Source organism: Rhincodon typus, chromosome 19 (assembly GCF_021869965.1).
Source record: "Rhincodon typus isolate 14 chromosome 19, sRhiTyp1.1, whole genome shotgun sequence".
Classification (NCBI taxonomy): domain Eukaryota; kingdom Metazoa; phylum Chordata; class Chondrichthyes; order Orectolobiformes; family Rhincodontidae; genus Rhincodon; species Rhincodon typus.
The window spans coordinates 33,352,206-33,370,882 of NC_063350.1; the positions used below are offsets into that span (position 1 = coordinate 33,352,206).

At 42.9% G+C, this 18,677-nt stretch overlaps 1 protein-coding gene across 3 annotated transcripts in view; it reads left to right on the forward strand.

Annotated features, from left to right (window-relative positions):
* Window positions 1-18,677, forward strand: part of helz2a (helicase with zinc finger 2a) — a 102,518-nt gene that overhangs the window by 75,095 nt on the left and 8,746 nt on the right. For 2 of the 3 annotated variants that reach the window (XM_020534473.2, XM_048608227.1), the window contains 3 exons: window positions 3,451-3,672; window positions 9,744-9,897; window positions 17,971-18,138. In XM_020534473.2, the coding sequence (XP_020390062.2) occupies window positions 3,451-3,672; window positions 9,744-9,897; window positions 17,971-18,138 (544 nt within the window). Of the gene's footprint in view, window positions 1-3,450; window positions 3,673-9,743; window positions 9,898-17,970; window positions 18,139-18,677 lie in introns of those variants that run through there. The other variant, XM_048608226.1, reaches the window with a different exon arrangement.

An 18,677-nucleotide genomic window follows, 5' to 3' on the forward strand; every position in this document is an offset into this window, starting at 1 on the left:
ACATGTCCATCCTGGGCCTCCTGCAGTGCCACAACGATGCCACCCGAAGGTTGCAGGAACAGCAACTCATATTCCGCTTGGGAACCCTGCAGCCCAATGGTATCAATGTGGATTTCACAAGTTTCAAAATCTCCCCTCCCCCTACCGCATCCCAAAACCAGTCCAGCTCGTCCCTGCCTCCCTAACCTGTTCTTCCTCCCACCTATCCCCTCCTCCCACCTCAAGCCACACCTCCATCTCCTACCGACTAACCTCATCCCGCCCCCTTGACCTGTCCGTCCTCCCTGGACTGACCTATCCCCTCCCTAACTCCCCACCTACACTCACCTTTACTGGCCCCATCCCCGCCTCTTCAACCTGTTTGTTTCCTCTCCACCTATCCTCTCCTCTATCCATCTTCTATCCGCCTCCCACTCTCTCCCTATTTATTTCAGAACCCCCTTCCCCTCCCCCTTTTCTGATGAAGGGTCTAGGCCCGAAACGTCAGCCTTTCTGCTCCTATGATGCTGCTTGGCCTGCTGTGTTCATCCAGCCCGGCACCTTGTTGTCTCGGATTCACCAGCATCTGCAGTTCCTACTATCTCTGATTGAATTTTAAGACCCCTGCCTTTCTCATCACTAGCTGAAATTTGATCCCTTAGCCTGGTAATTGTTTTTCCTTCCTTATCAGCTTCCCTTTCCCTTGCCTCCTAAGTCATGAGCTGATTTTTCAGAAGCCTGATATCAGCCAGGTTAGAATAGGGGTCTGAGTGAAATGGCTTGTGGTGAGATGTGGCTGGATCAAGTGACAAATGTAGTGAGGCATCATCTCAATGTCAAGATCATCTCGTTTCATCTTTTATGCTTTTAAGAGGTGGAATGGTGAAATTATCACGAGACAATGGAGAGAAGCTGATAGACAATCATTATTGATTATTAAACACATTTTTAATGCCAAAATGTGCCTCATTGATATTTAGACTCCCATCTTACCAACCTTGCCAAACAAGCTTGACATTAGGAAAGCTTGATAGAAAATCAGAGCGTATACCTAGCAGATTCAGCTCAGTGCCTGCTTTGAATGACCTCCGTGTTAGAAACTGGGCAGCAACATCTCAGGGCACACTCCATGGGCAGTGGCCACATGCATCCCCCACATCCACAGACATTGGCATCTGACTTATGGCAGCCCCTTACACCCTCATGATACATATCTGATTCACTTGCAGGATGCTTCTATCATTGTAGTTTGTCTACAACACAGATACTGTGCAGTCAGGGACGTGCATTCAGCTCAAGGACTTCATGAGGCTGCATCCCTGGGTTCTTCACTTAATATCATAGCACCTAATCACTCTGAGCATCCCTGGATGCTCACAGCATCCTTGCCTTGCTTTGCCTTTTTGAGCCTTTCCCCCTCAGCCAGAGATACCAGCCTCATATTACTGTTTATTTGCCTTGCCATTTAGCACAGACAGAAAGCCATGAAGCTTCTAAGTCAAGTCAATGGGATTAGCTTTCACCCAGAGGGTCCCAATACTGTAAGTAAAGGACAGCTTCCAATATCAGACCAGGAACATAGAAATGGTCAGTGAATCACTCGGGTGCTCAGAGTTAGGATTCTCTCTTCATAAATAGTGAGGAGCTGAGTTTCAGGCACCACACGACCTGTCTTGCCTCTTTCTGGCCTATTGTGGGCTGTTTCCTGCTGGATTGTGAGACAGGGAGGTATTACAGGAGACGGAAGTGGGTGGCACAGCTGTTATTGTGGGTGCAGGTGGGGAGGTGTCCCGAGCGAGTGAGTAGGCATTGCAGAGGGCATGCATTGCTACTGCTAGCAGAAGTTTAGGTGGGTAAGAGTAATTCATAGCATCCCTACAGTGTGGAACAGGCCCTTTGGCCCAACAAGTCCACACTGACCCTCAGACCATGCCACCCAGACCCGTCCCCCTATAACCCATCTAATCTACACATCCCTGAACACTATGGGCAATTTAGCATGGCCAATCCACCTAGCCTGCACATCTTTGGATTGTGGGAGGAAACCAAAGCACCCAGAGGAAACCCACGCAGACACGGGGAGAATGTGCAAACTCCGCACAGACAGTCACCCAAGGGTGAATTTGAACTCAGGTCCCTGGCACTGTGAGGCAGCAGTGCTAACCACTGAGCCACCGTGCTGCCTCGAAGGAATGATGTTGCAGGCAATAACGAGAGTGACAGAGCATGAACTTTCGTGGGAAATAGTTGCAGTAGCAGAGAGAGGGTGGGTGTGAGGTAGCAGAGAGAAGATGATGACACTTATGCTGACAGAGTGGAGAAGGTAATTGACCTTCTTACAGTTCTAGGCATTCCTCCAAATGGCTGAGACTGCTTTAAACCTGGTAGCAACCTCGAGCCAGGCTGACATGGTCTTGTTTTGTGGCCTTCTGTGCTGTTTGATGGCAGAGGAAGTTCTACATCAGTACCACCCCATCCAATAGGTCCTCCAGGTCCCTGCTGCACATTAGGTGCGAGTTCCCTCATCTGCCATCTCTAGAACAAATGTGAGGAAACGTAGGTCAGCTGAGAACTGACTCTGCCCGTCCAGATGCACAGTGGCCTTTTAAGGATGGCATGGGCGTGAAGCATGATAGGGAAATCTGGGATATCTGATGAATGGTGAGTTACTTTAGGAACGGCATTGCGTGGAAATTGAACATGAGTAACACCATAGGGGTGAGGTAGATTATTAATGAGATGAGTTTGGTAAGACAAGGCGAGAGAATGTACTAGGCCTCGTGATGACAAACCGTCTCAAATTCTTAATGCAAGTCAGACTTAGCCAAAAAATAAGATGTAGCTCACAGACTTTAGAACCAAGGGAAGTGCAGACAACAGCTTGCAAACTTAAATGACAAAAGGAATGATAGTGCAAGGCAAGTTGATCAATGAAAAGAAACAAAAGATGGATCTTGTGTATAATTGACGACAATAGAATGATCAAAAGCACTGGCTGCCTGTAAAAAAACCGGAAGCAGTAGTTGCGATTATGTAGATCAGAAGCTGCTGTTTGGGAAGATGATTGAACGTGATGATTTTCCAAATTGAAAAATACCTGCCACAACATGATTGATGGCTACAGGTACACCTGGAGTTCTACAACCACCCAATACTGTAGTATATAATAGATCTTGGCAGTTTAGTGAAAATTTTATGCTTGGAAATTTGTGCATGACTATTTTCCTTAAAGGTAAATTCACTTCTATTAAAACTAGAGTGAAAAATTCGGATTAAATACGAAAGAGGTAATTACCTCCAGCAGGAGTTGTTTTGTAAAGAACAGTTTGTATGTGATGTGACAGAAAATATAGGCACAACATCCTTTTAGATTCTGCATTTTCTCAGTTAATGTGAATTTTTTTCCTAAATATTCATACTTTATTTCTTGTAAAAAAAACACTCCAGTGAGAGTTTTTATTAATTTTTCAGCACGAGGAAATTTGCCAGTTTCCCTCTCAGAAGTTTTATAAAGGGAAGCTGGAAACCGATCCTACGCTTGCACATCGTTCCCCAAGTGTCTTCTGTCATCGTGGAAAGATGCACTGCCCGATAATCTTTGGGCATATCCTGGGAGATGAAATTAGTTTGATGGTTTCGACTGAGGAGGGAAATGAGAATTCCAGAGCAAACAAATTGGAGGCTGAAAAGGCTGTGAGTAGTTTTCGTTTTCTTTATTCTTTCATGGTATGTGGGCATCACAGACAACACGAACATTTCTTGCCCATCTCTAATTGCCTTTGAACAGAGTTGCTTGCTCGGCCATTGCAGAGGGAAGTTAAGTATCAACCACGTTGCTGTTGGTCTGGAGTCACCTGTAATCCAAACCAAGTATAGGTGGCAGATCCTGTACCCTCAAGGACCTCAGTGAACTTGCTGTCTTTTTACAATGATTTCATTGCCACTAGCTTTCAATTCCAAATTTGTAGATAGAATTAAATCCCACCAACTTCCAGGATTGGATTTGAACTTATGTCCCCAGAACATTTACCTGTTGGATTATTAGTCCAGTGACTTTACCACTAAGCCACAGACTTCTCAAATTGAAGCAAATAGAAAACATGTAGTGAATGGAATTTAATGGCTTAACCTGCCAATCCACAAGAAATTTTATTTGTGTTTGTCCATTGAATAAATATTCTTCATACTTCTGTTTCTTCATTTGAAGTTTTGTTTATACTACAGCTATAAATACAGTTTTTATTTTAAATAAAATATTATAAATGAAATCTGAAGATTCTTTCACATTCTTCTTTATAATACCATAAACTATTTCTTAGTAAGGATAGCTTTTCTTCACAAATTCTTAATCTTTGGTAAAGAAAGGAATTGGTATACCATCTAGTGACCAAATTGGTGAAACAAGAAAATTAGCCATTAATGGGTATTGCAAACTTTGATTCGAGGATTTATCAATTGTTGGACAGACTATTGTTCTTGAAAAATTGTAGCTGAGAAATGCCAAGGTTTCAGATGTGAGTGCTTTTATAAAGGCAACAGATGTTTTATTGATATCATGTTTATTTTGTTCAAAAATGTATCAGATATCTGTGTACTGCCTCATTTTAGTCAGTGTGTTATCTGTGGCTCAATTGACAGCAAACTCACCTCTGAATCATGAATTTCCTGATTCAAGTCCCACTCCACAACTTACGCACAAAAGCAAAGGTTGAGACACAGTTCTAAAGGAGCATTGTACTGTCATTGAGCCATCTTTCATGTAATGTTAAAACGAGGTCCCTTCTGCATGCTTAGGTGGATATGAAAGATTCTATGGCACTATTTTGAAGAGCCAGAGGATATAGATATTTTAATCAACCTGTTCAGACATTTTATGACATCCTCCAGGGCAGGTGGGACTTGAACCCAGACCTTCTGGACCAGAGGTGAGGACACCAGTACTACACTACAAGAGCCCTCAATCATGGATAGATCCTGGTGTCATGGTCAATATTTGTCCTCAATCAATGTCCCAAACAACGTTATCTGATAGGTCATTGATTATCAGTTGCTGTTTGTGTGTGTCTACTGAGCATAAATTAGCTGTGGCATTTCCTACATTACAACAGTAATTACATTTCAGAACAGCTTAATAATCTGTAATGTGGGCCTTCACAATATTTCAGCAATAGTCCTGAAGCTTTGAGCCTCCGAACTCACTGTATACCTTGCTAAGTTATTTCAGTACAGCTACAACACTGGCAACTGCTAAGCAATGTGGATAATTGCCCAATGCACAGTAAACAAGTGAATGCAACCTGACCAATTACTGCCTTTTAAGTCTACACTCAATCATCAAAAAGTGATAAAACAAGTCATCAAAGGTGCTTTCAGAGTACATTTGAAAGGAGTTACCTGCTTATTGATGAGCAATTTGCATTCAGCCAGGGCCACTCAGCTCCAGATCTCATTCCAGCCTTGGTCCAAACATGGACAAAAGAGGTGAGGTGAAAGTAATTGCACTTGATATCTAGGCAGCATTTGACTGGTTATGGCATCAAGGAGTCTGAGCAAAACTGGAGTCTATGGGAACTAAGGGGAAAACTCTTTCCAGATTGGAGCCATTCTGAAGAGAAAGGAAGGTGTTGTGATTGTTGGAAATCAATCATCTTACCCCTCAAAATCACTGCTGGATTTCCTCTGGGTAGTTTCCTAGGCCAAATCACCTTTGGCTGCTTTACCCTTGACATTCCCTCAGAAGGTCAGAAGTTGGGATATTTGCTGACAATCGCACAGTGTTCAGCACCATACACAACCTTGGACCACGTAGCAAGATCTTGACAACATCCAGGCTTGAATTGATAAGCAGCAAGTTATTTTAATGCCACGCGTTTGCCAGCTCCAACAAGACAGAATCTGAACAGATGTAATGCTCAATTATCAACTGGGCCAGAGCCCGGAGTGGGAGGAGAGCAAGTGCAGGTCTAGATGGGAGCTGATTTGTGGGCCGGACCCCGGATCCCGAAGCCTGGAGCGGGAGCAGAGTGTTCGCAGGCCGGAGCCTGGAGCAGGAGCAGAGTGACCGCAGGTCAAGCTGGGAGCTGATTCGTGGGCTGGAGCCCGGAGCGGGAGCTGATTCGTGGGCTGGAGCCCGGAGCGGGAGATGATTTGTGGGCTGGAGCCCGGAGTGGGAGATGACTCGTGGGCTGGAGCCCGGAGTGGGAGCTGATTCGTGGGCTGGAGCCTGGAGCGGGAGATGATTCGTGGGCTGGAGCCTGGAGCGGGAGCAGAGTGAGGTGAGTCCAGGACAGAGGCCAGCATGTGGAGGCAGTGAAGCCTTGTATTCTGAAGCTTGGCGGGCACAGACTCGGTTGAAAAAACTATAACTTGAATACTTCAAAGATCCTTTTTACTATCACTGTGGACTTTTTAAACTCTGTATTCCCATGCTAGTCAATTTTTTTCTACTATTTCAATTCTGTAGCAATACCTAAAGTATCTGAGCCTAGGTACCCTGTACCTGAGATGGTAAATAGTAATTAGAATCAGAAAAGTCTTTATTGTCACGTGAACGTGAGTACATGTGACAATAAAGGATATTCTAATTCTAATTACTATTTACCAGAAACTGAACTGGACCAACCTTGCAAACTGTGGCAACAAGAACAGATCAGAGGCTAAGAATTTTACTGCAGGTAACTGACCTCCTTTCCCCAAATGCCTATCTACCATCAACAGTGCACAACTCAAGTCTGTGATGGAATGATCTCCACTGGCCTGAATGGCAGCCTGCACGATTGACACCCCATCCACTACCTTCAATATTTACTCCCTTCACCTGTGGTACACAGTGGTAGCTGTGTGTACCATCTACAAGACGCATTGCAATAAGTGATCAAGACTACATTGGCACCCCCTTTCAAACCGTAAGATCTCTACCATCTGGAAGGACAAGGGCAACAAAGTATATGGAACACACTATCTACAAGTTCCCCTCCGAGCCACACACCATCCCGACTTGGGAATATATCAGTTTCTTCACTGTCACTAGGTCAAAATCCTGGAACTTCCTTCCTAGCCGTGGGTGTACCTACACCCAGGGACTGCAGGGTTCAAGATGGCAGCTCACTACAACCACCTTCAGGGCAATTAGAGATAAGCAATAAATGCTGCCCTAGCCAAAATCCCATGTACAAATAATGAAAGAAAGGAAGTACTGTAAGTGACTCGTCTGGTTGTCATGAACGACCCTATTTAATTGTAAACATGTGCTTCTTCAGTTTTTTTTTAGAATCCCTACAGTGTGGAAACAGGCCCTTCGGCCGAACAAGTCCACACCGACTAGTTTTCTCTTTTCTGTTCACTGGCCCTGCACCAGCAAGTTTCAGATTACAGGTTCACCCACCCTTCTCCTCTCACCTCCGCCCCTGCCAACACCCCACACCCACAAACCCCAAAAGAGTCAGCCGAGAAGGCATCTCTGTCAATTCTGCAACCATTCAGCGCTTCACAGAGTGTTAATTGGCTGGAAATGAGACGTCGGCCCCTCACTCAGAAGGAAGTCCTGACTCGGAGACCAGATGGTTTGGCTGCTTATTGTTCCACCAGTGAGAAAAAAAAACACTTGGGCTTTGGAATGCACTGCCTGGAAATGTAGTGGATGCAGGATCAATTGAGACATTCAAGGCAACATTGGACAACTATTTGAATAGAAATATTGCAGAGGTATGGAAAGAAAGCAGAAGATGGGAAGTAGGTAATGATGCTTACTTGAAGAGCCAGTGCTAAAGTAATGGGCTGAATGGCGAAGTAACATTTCAGTGATTCTGAGTCCCAAGAGTACTGTAGTTGGGACTTCAAGATTCTAAATGCCAAAGTTCAAGACCAGGGAGGTAGGGATGGTCTCCAAACAGGGAGGAGAGGTCTAACCTAGGAGTGAGTGCAAGGGAGATGGAGGTGGGATGTCAATAGAGAAGTCAGGGGAGAGGAAGTGCATTAGGGGACAGATCATGTGGGAGGATGGGGGTTGCCTGATATAGAAAGGCCTTTCTTGCCCAAGGTGACTTTCTGGGCTTCAACCTGCTCCTGAGATCCTCCTGTTAACCTGAAAACTGAGGCCAAGTAGGATACAATTCTTAAATAGTCATTAATTATCCACCTGGTTCGGGGCAGTGAAGCCTTTGCTGGTTCCACCATAAAATGATGGACTGATGGGGATGGGTGGTGGATAGGCCATCCAGGGGATCTAATGAGCACGTCCATGCCTGCAAACCCACCAGCGGGGATTTATAGTATTCAGTCCCTGGTATCTGTGAGGACACTGCTTTCTTCAGTCTTTATTACATAGCGTTTCACAGGATACAGTCTTCTATTCCTTTTGTTAAAGATTTTATCTGCTGTCCTAACAGGACCTGTTAGTTGTAACAGCAGGACACTAAAATTAAAAATGTATGTATGTCAGTGTTCTATACATAATGAGGGGTACTCGAACCAGCAATAAAAGTTCTTGAAAAACTATCATTTTCCAGCATAGAAAAGAAAGCATCACATAATTTCATGGAACATAGAACAGTACAGTACAGTACAGGTCCTTCAGCCCACGATGTTGTGCCGATCTATTATCCTACTAAGATCAAACTACCCTGCATACCCTACATTTTACCATCCTCCATGTGTCTATCCAAGAGTCGCTTAAAAGTCTCTAAAGTATGTAACTCCACTACTACTGCTGGCAGCGCATTCCACATGCCCACTGCTCTGTGTAAAGAACCTACCTCTGACATCTCCCCTATACCTTCCTCCAATCACCTTAAAATTATGCCCCCTCGTAATAGTCATTCCGCCCTGGGAAAGAGTCTCTGACAATCCACTCTATCTGTGCCTCTCATCATCTTGTAAACCTCTATCAAGTCACCTCTCATACTTCTTCGCTGCAATGAAAAAACCCCTAGCTCCCTCAACCTTTCCTCATAAGACCTGCCCTCCAGTCCAGGCAGCATCCTGGTAAATCTCCTCTGCACCCTCCCTAAAGCTTCCATATCTTTCCTCTAATGAGCTGACCAGAACTGAACACAATATTCCAATGGTGGTCTAACCAGAGTTTTGTACAGCTGCAACATAACCTCACGGCACTTAAACTCAATGCCACTGCCAATGAACACCAACACACCATACGCCTTCTTTACAACCCTATCAACTTGGGTCACAACTTTGAGGGATCTATGCACCTGGACCCCAACATCCCTCTGTTCCTCCACACTGCCAAGAATCCTGCCATTAACCCTGTATTCTGCATTCAAATTTGACCTTCCAAAATGAATCACTTACCACAATTTCTTTACCATCTTGAGTACAGTTCTGTTGAATCTTTTGATAATATTAGTAATTCATATCCTGTGTACCAGATTGAATCTAGAGAGTCAGCTAAAGCATGCAGGATTGCAGATCATGACCATGTGCCAACATGGGCTCATGGAAAATGGAAAAAACTTGTCAGTTGATGACAAAATTACTAATCACTCTGATAGTATCAGGGCATTTGAGAACAAATTTGTGAAAATTAAACATGAACATTATATATCAACAAATCCCTATCTGGTAAAAGATATAATGTGGATTGAAGTCTTTTTCTGTCACCATGAGTAGTACTTATTGTGGTTAAAGACACATACTTTATACGAGAGCTAGATCTGGTGAAGAGAGAATAACCTGTGGTAAGTCGATCTCTGACTTGAAAGTTACACCTTCATGTATTCACTGTCTCTGTTTTTCCATTTGATGTACAGGTGTTCATTGTGAAGCAGTTAACTTTCGCCAAAATCATACCAAGTGAGATTGCAGTTTTGACACCCTACAATGCCCAGGTGTTGGAGATAAACAAGCTGCTCAACGCAAAAGGAATTACAGGAGTAAATGTGTGTACCATCATAAAAAGTCAAGGTATTCGTACATGTCAACTTCACCTCCTTTGTAAATTTTGATGGCAACTATGTTGCTTATTTCACAAAATACTTTTCCAGTGTCATGGGATATTTTAACCTGCCGGAGTGTGAACATAGGAACAGGAGTGGGCCATTCAATGAGATCATGGCTGATATATGGCTTAATTCCGTATGCCTCCCTTTGGCTCATATCCCTTAATACCTTTGCTTAACAAAATTGTATCTACCTCAGATTTAAAATTACAACTAGCATCAACTGTCATTTGTGAAAGAGAATTCCAAACAGCCACCACCCTTTGTGTGTAGAAGTGATTCTTAACATCCCTCCTGTATGGTCTGGCCCTAATTTTCAGACTATGCCCTCTCGTTCCAGCATAGAATTAGACAGAGGACCTTGGTAAACAAACCATGTAGCTGCTGAAGCCTGCACTGCCATTCAGTTAGATTTTGGCAGTTCTGTAACTACCATGATCCTATTGAACTGCCAGGCAGGCTTGAAAAATCAAATGGCCTTATTCTGATTGAGTCCTGTGAGCCTATGTTCCTACCGTATTTACTCTCTTTCAACTCATGTCTTTCGACACCAGCATTCCAATTGGAAAATCTTCCCAGCATCCGTATTCTTTTCAGTTTGAAATTTCTGTTATTTAATCCAAGCCAAGAACAAAAGAGCCCTGATAAGAATCTCTGTCTACCCCCACACTTCTGAATAGGCTAGGATTTCTTTCCCTGGAGCGTTAGAGGCTGAGGGATTACCTTATAGAAGTTTATAAAATCATGAGGGGCATGGCTGGGGTGAATAGCCAAGGTCTTTTTCCTAGGATGGGGAGTCCAACACTAGAGGGCATAGGTTTAAGGTCAGAGGGGAAGTTTTAAAAGGGACTTGAGGGACAATATTTTCATGTGGAGAGTGTGGGGACTGAGCTGCTGGAGGCTGTTGGGGATGCGGGTACAATTACTTTATTTAGAAGGCATCTGGATGGGTACATGAATAGGAAGGGTTTAGAGGGATATGGGCCAAATGCTGGCAAATGGGACTAAATCGGTTTAGGATATCTGGTTGGCACAGGCGAGATGAACCAAAGGGTCTGTTTCCATGCTGACTTTATGACTGAACATTCTGAACAAATTCACTTCAGAAAAATTTAACAAATGATGCCTTGAGTTATTTGGTGTTGGTGAAGACTTTATACTGCACCTAAAAGCAAGTATTTACTGATTCTGGACAATAAATTGTCTATTAATTAATCAGTAGGCAATGTTTCAATTGACAGTGCTGCCTACAACTATCAAGGTCACCATGCCCCTTATTTTTTAATGCACTACAAACATTGTAGTCTGTGGCAAGTTACAGAAGTGACAAATCACTGTTTGCTGTGCAACGCTATGGCAGCAAGGTGAATGAGGCTGTCACTTCCAGGAGAACATGCACCAGATTCCCAAAGAACAAATCAGGAGGAAAGGACAGTAAGCTTTGACTAGATTGTAGACTTTCCCATGGACTGAAGTACCAGAGTCTGCACAGTGTTTCCTGAATGCTTCCTTGATTGGAATCCTTTTCAACACCAATGAAAATTGCTCCCTCTTTAGGCAGTTTGGTTGCAAACACTAATGGTGCATCATGTAAATCTGTGACTAATTTCCAGACATCAACCATGGTTTGATTTATCTGCACCAGGCCTCTGTGTCACCATTATACCAACTCGGTGGTGCGGTCACAGGCTGGATACCTGTTGACAAGTGATAATGCCTTTAGACAAACTTCACGATTTCTCTCAAGGACAAGGCTGTAAGCCCAACGTGTGTACCCATTGAGAGCCATTCCACATCAGATATATAATTGAGCAGAATATTGGTTTACTGTCTGTGGCCATGATTTGTGACCATATACTGCAGGCTGCAGAATTTCTTAATACTGAGGGAGGAACCCTTGATGCCTGGTGACATGAAGTGGAGGAAAAGAAGCAGGTGATGTGAAGACCCTGTGACAAGGCGTGAGGAGAGGAGTCCAGGCTATAAAACCAATGTAAAGAACAGCAAGAATTCAGAGGTGTTTGGGACAGTGGGAGTAAGAGTGAGAGATCAAGCAAGTCAGAGGAGAATGTCATTCCTGTCACCCAGAAATCAGTCTGCTAAAACTTCATTGCTCTCTCTCAACAGGAGGCCTTTTCAAATACTGGCAGGGTTCCTGCTGGGGCTTATGTAGGAAAATTGTTGGGATTAGTTGGGACTATATTCACTCAAGAATGAAGGGAGATCTCATACAAAATTATAAAATTCTAATAAGACTAAACAGGGTAAATGCAGGAAGGGTGTTCTCAATGACTGAAGAGTCCAAAACCAGGGATCACAATCTAAGGATACAGGAGAAGGCCGTTTAAGACTGAGATGAGAGGAAATTTCTTCACCCAAGGAACAATGAGCCTGTAGAATTCACAGAACATGTTTGAGGCCAAAACATTAAATGGTTTTAGGAGGGAGATAAAAATAACTGTTAGAGCTAATGGAATCAAAAAGTATGAGGTGAAGGTAAGAACAGGGCATGAAGTTCAATGATCAGACATGACCATATTGAATAGCAGAGCAGGCTTGAAGGGCTGAATGGCCTGCTCCTGCACCTACCTTTGATGTTTCTATGTTTAAAAGCGGTGTCAGCACAAAGCAGAAAGTTTGTTAGTGAGTAAGTTGTTTTTCTCCACCTTAAAGCTGCATTGAGAATTAATAGGAGTTCTGGCTTTCTTTTAATTTTCTACTTGGCTTAAAGTTAGTCTAAGAATATTTTAACTCGTTTAACTCTGAGGGTTGTGAACTTTTGGCATTCTCTAACACGGAGGCCTATGGACACTCAATTTGAGTATGGTTAAGCAAGAGTTTGATAGGTTTCTGATTATCAGTGGCGTACAGGGCTGTTGGGATGGGATGGGTAAGAGGTATTGAGGTGTTCAAGCAGCCATGATCACACTGAATGCTGGGACAAGCTTACACACTGAATGGCCTTCTCCCTTTCCTGTGGTCCTTTGTCTCTAATTAATGGCAGGGAAGCTCAGGCCTATGTGTTGCACAGCCTGCAGGATGTGGGAAATCTTAGATGCTCCTGTCAGTCTGGGTGACTATATACAGGAAGTGCCACGGGGTTGACCAGCCTAAACACCAGGTTTCAGAGTCTGAGTATTGGCTGGAAGCATTGCAATGTGTGTCTGTGAGGCTGAGAATCACATGGATAGCATGTTTCAAGAAAGTGCAGTCAGGGAAGGAATGGGCGACTACCAGTTAGCAGATGGTCACATAAGCCGCAGAGTGCACCTGTGTTTTCTGTTTTGGAAAATGATGAGAGTTACAGTTTCTCCGGGGACTGCAGCCAGAGCCCAGCTGCACAAATGGAAGGACAAAGAGAGAAAAGGCAATACTGATAGGAGACTTAAGACTGACGGCTAAAAACAGGCAGTTCTTCAGTCACAGACATGACTGATGGTGTGTTGCCTGCCTGTGACCATGGTCAAGGATATCAGTGAACCACTGCATAGCATTCTGAAAGGGAACAGCAAACAGTCCATTAATTGGTTTACATTGAGACCACCAACAAAGGGGAAGAGGTCTTGCAACAAGAATCTAGGCAATTAGGTAGCAGATTTAAATGCAGGACCTCAAAGATTGTAATCTCTGGATTACTCCTGGTGTCATGTGTTAGTGTAGGATAGGTGGATACACAGTTGAATGCGTGGATGATGTGTTGATGCAAGAGGGTGGGTTTTAGATTCCTGGAACACTGGATCCATTTCTGGGGAAGGTGGGACCTGGACAAATGTGTTGGGCTGTACCCGAACCAGATGGGATGAATATCCTTGCAAGTGTGGTATGGTGGTGAAAGGGTTGTCAGTACTGTTGGAGAGGTTTTAAACTATTTTGCCAGGAGCTGGGATACTGAGTAGAAGTACAATAGGCAGTGATGCACAGACAAATGTAGAGGACAAATCAAGTCAATCTGCAGGTCTCTGAGCATATACAGTCAAGTTAAGACACAAAGGAACATGATAAGACTGCATGATATTTATTTTAATATAAGGTGGCTTGCGACGAAGGCAGATGACTTGGGGTGTTGATTAACACATGGGGATGTGATATCATTGCTATCACAGAGATGTGGTTGAGGGAGGGTCAGAACTGGAAGATCAGTATTCCAGGATGTAGCATCTTCAGGTGAGACAACTGGGAGGTGTAAAAGAGGAGGTGTTGTCACAAAATTGATCAAGGAGTCAAATACTGCAATAAGGTGGGGATGATATCTTAGAAAGTTCCTCAAATGAGGCCATGTGGGTAAACTCAAAAACAAAAATGGGTATTCATGTTTCTGGGAGGGTACTGTAGAACCCCAGACAGTCAAGGTGAGATAGAAAGATAGATATTTAGGCAAATCAAAAGAAGTGTAAAAGTTATAGAGTAATGCTGGTACATAATTTCAATTTCCGCAATATTATTTGGCCAGACAAAGAATAAAAGGTTTAGAGCAGCAGAATTCTTCAAATGTATCCTGGAAAGCCTTTGAAGTAATACATTAGACGGGGGCAGTACTGCACCTAATATTAGGGAATGAAACCAGGCAAGGCATTGAAGTGTCAGAGATAGGAGGAACTGCAGATGCTGGAGAATCCGAGACAACAAGGTGCAGGGCTGGATGAACACAGCAGGCCAAGCAGCATCATAGGAGCAGAAAGGCTGACGTTTCGGACCTAGACCCTTCATCAGAAAATTGAAGTGTCAGTTGGGGAACATTTTGGTGATAATGACTTAGTAACATTTAAGGAAAAAGATAAAAGATGGACAAAATGTAAAGGGTATGAATTGGGGGAAGGCCAATTTTAATATGATAAAACAAGATCTGGCCAAAATGGACTAGAAACAACTACTTATAAGAAAAGTTATGTGTCAGCTGTACGAGTCACCCATAGAGGTGATTGTGCAGAGACAACATGTTCCTGCAAAGGTTAAGAATGGGACCAACAAGTTCAGAGAATCCTGGTTGTCAAACGATGTATGCAATTGAATAAGGGGAAAATAAGGAACTATATAGCAGTTAGTTAGTGTTCAAGACAGCAGATGCTCTAAAGGTGTATAGCAAGATGCATGAGATTAACTTAAGAAAAAAGATCAGGAGAGTGAAGAGGAGGCATGAAAAATCAATGGTGGGAAAAATAAAGGAAAATCCAGTGATGTTTCAGAAGTAGAGTAGGGACAAGACAATAACCGGAGAAAGAGTAGGGCCTAAAGTAGCAATCTGAGGCTGGAGCCAGAAGATGTAGGTCAGGTTGTAAAGGAATACTTTGCCTGCAACGGTTAATGTAGGTGTAATGATGTAGGTATAGAAATCAGGGAGTGGGACCGTCTTATAATTGAACAAGCTAGCATTGAACGGGAGGGGGTTTTACCTGGCTTAAAAATCCCTAGATTTATTGAAATGGATCCTAGGCTGCTGTGGGAGTCGAATGCAGAGACTGAAGAGGTACTGACGTTAATTTTGAAATCCTCTCTAACGATGGAGTCTCAGAGGAATGCAAGACAGCTAATATGGTACCATTGTTCAAGAGAGTATTCAAGGTAAACCGGGAAACTACAGGCTAGTGAGTCTAACATCAGTCATAGGAAATTAAATCTATCCCTCAAAACAATCTCCACTTCGAGAGGCAAGGATTAATCAACCACGATTAGTCATGTATCAGCGTGGCTTCTTCAGGAGACTTCATGTCTAATAAATTTGATTTAATTATTCACGGTGGTGACTAGGTGTGTATATGAGGGTAGGACAGTTCAGCATCATAGGTTTGTGTGTCAACTCCAACAAATCTTCAAAGCCTCATGTCAGGCTTGAATAAGAATTGAGTGATATAATTGAGAATCACTCATATGCCTTGAGGAGCTGTCTTGTTAGTTCCTTCTTGATTTATCCCCAGTGGCTATGTCTGGAAGTTGGAAAACATGTGAAACTTCATTAAGAATACTTCAGATGACATTGGTAGGAGACATTCAACAGCTCTATGCTTTGAGGGCACAGTTAAAGACTGCAGCATCTCAACATATTACAGTTTATCCCAGCTAGCTTGACACTAACAGGAGAACAAACAGAGTGTGAAGTGAGGAATAGGTATGCTATTATCATGGAAGGATAAGGGATAACCTACCATGCCACCAAGACCACCTTTCTGTAGCTGACTTTAGCATTCTTACAACCTTATAGTGCATGAGTGATGTAACACTCTGAAATCTAGGCCTTGTGTTCCTTAAGTATTGTAGAGGCCTTTATGATCATAAGAAATAGGAAGAGGGCAAGGCCGATCAGCCTCTGAAGCCTGCTCAACTATTCAGTCAGATTGTGGCTGATCTGACATTTCTCACATTTCCTGCCCTTTCCTTGTAACCCTTGATTCCCCTATTGATCAAGAGTCTTATCTATCCCAACTTCAACTATGCACATGGACTCTGCTTCTCAGAGCTATAGGAAAGACGTTATGAAACATTAAAGGGTTCAAAAAGATTTACAAGGATGTTGCCAGGGTTGGAGGGTTTGAGCTATAGGGAAAGGCTGAATAGGCTGGGGCTATTTTCTCTGGAGCGTCAGAGGCTGAGGGGTGACCTTATAGAGATTTATAAAATCATGAGGGGCATGGATAAGGTGAATAGCCAAGGTCTTTTCCCTGGATTGGGGGGGGGGGGTCCAAAACTAGAGGGCATAGGTTTAAAGTGAGAGGGGAAAGATTTAAAAGGGACTTAAGGGGCAACTTTTTCATGCAGCGGGTGGTCCATGTATGGAATGAGCTGCCAAAAGAGGTGGTGGAGGCTGGTATAATTAAAACATTTAAAAGGCATCTGGATGGGTATACGCATAGGAAAGGTTTAAAGGGATATGGGCCAAATGCTGGCAAATGGGACTAGATTAAATTAGGATATCTGGATCGGCATGGATGAGTTGGACCAAAAGGTCTGTTTCTGTGCTGTACATCTCTATAATTCTATTTCTGTAGCAAGGAGTTTCAAAGACTCTCAACCCTCTGAGAGAAGAAATTCCTCCTCATCCCAGTCTGAAATTGGCAAATTAGATCTTATTACTTGCATCAAGGGAGGATAAAGAATCGTGTGCAACTATTGCAGTATGTAAAGCAGAGAATGTAGGAGAAGGTAGAAATGAGAAGGGAAGGGATGATGTGGTATGAAAAGAGCATGTGCACCTCCAGTATTGTCACCCATTACAGTCCATGGTAGTCATTTCTAGATTGAAATCTTCCTTCTTGCCTGCAGACACATGTATCTCTGCTTTAGGTGATTCTGGCTGCCTTTAAGTGATAGAAGAGCTCAACTTGCTTCACCAACATCTCCAGAGTCATTGAGGAGCACTGGTTACACCAATTTCACATGGTCCCTAAGTCCTCCAGGAGCAATCATGTGCAGTTTATGGTGTGTCCAGAGGCTGCCCATTTTCAGGCACAATTAAATTTCTTAGCTATGCTTTTCAGATGAAGCATGGAAAGCAAGAAAAAATATTGACGTATTGCAGTCTTCTTAGAAGGTTAAAACAGTAAAAGAAATATCTAAACCTAAACTTGTTCAAGAATTTTATTCAGTTACAGTTGGTCATTACTGTACCTCAGCAATGAAATAACACGGATGGAAATATTCAAATAAACAATAACTACCCTTGGACGCAGTTCATTTTTAGGCTTTTATTTCAGATTAAGCATTGCTACTAAAGCAAGGTAAGGTTTTAGATGTGTGGTTTCAGAAATGCAAAATTTTGAACCATAGGATTTGAAATGCAGGGAATGGGAAATAGCAGAAATAAAAAGGTATGGGAGTGTGAACAGAAAACCTGAAACTCAGTGATAGTTCTAGCATCAAAGTTAAATGATTCTTTAATAAATAATTCACGCCATTTGATTTAGGCTTCAACCATTTCTGATGGTGTGCAAAACTTTTGATTGAGTATGTTGGCAGTAAAGCAGTTCAGGTAAAGCATACATACAGCTCCATCCATCAAAATGTACATATGAAAAGTTCATTAATTTTTTTTCTCATGTTCTTTTAGGAAGTGAATGGCGTTACGTCATTCTTTCTGCAGTTCGATCACTTCCACAAAAAGAAATTGACAAACAACCTTCAAAAGCTTGGCTGAAGAAACATTTAGGTTTCATCACTGATCCAAACCAAGTGAATGTTGCACTTACAAGAGCAAAAGAAGGCCTTTGTATTTTGGGTGAGCAAAATCTCATATCTCAAAGATTGTCTTTGCAAAAGTGTTCGGCAAAGGGTTATTAGTGCTTTTCCCCAGGAAAAAAGGCTTTGAAAGTGTTGATTCAGTCACAAGCAAATGCAGGAATTGCAACCAAATTACAGGCCTGGATTTTGGCCAGGAGCTTTAGTTACCACAAACAGATAGCACCGGTCTGTCACCTGTCGTGAAGCTGCTAGAAGCTGTTGTTAAGGTTAGATAGACTGAATAAACACATGGACAAATATAACTGGTTAGAGACATAGAAAGAACATGGCTTTGCTAAAGTAAAGCCTTTTCTGACTAATCTAATGGTATGTTTTCAGATGTAACAATGGGACCTACTTACGATCAGGACTACATATCACATTGTCTGATTATGTCCCATATGGCATCTTCAGTTTTCCAAAGTGAGGACAGATTGACAATTTACCAAGACAAAGCCAAATATGAGATAACACAGTGTGGAGCTGGAGGAACACAGCAGGCCAGGCAGCATCAGAGGAGCAGGAAAGCTGACGTCA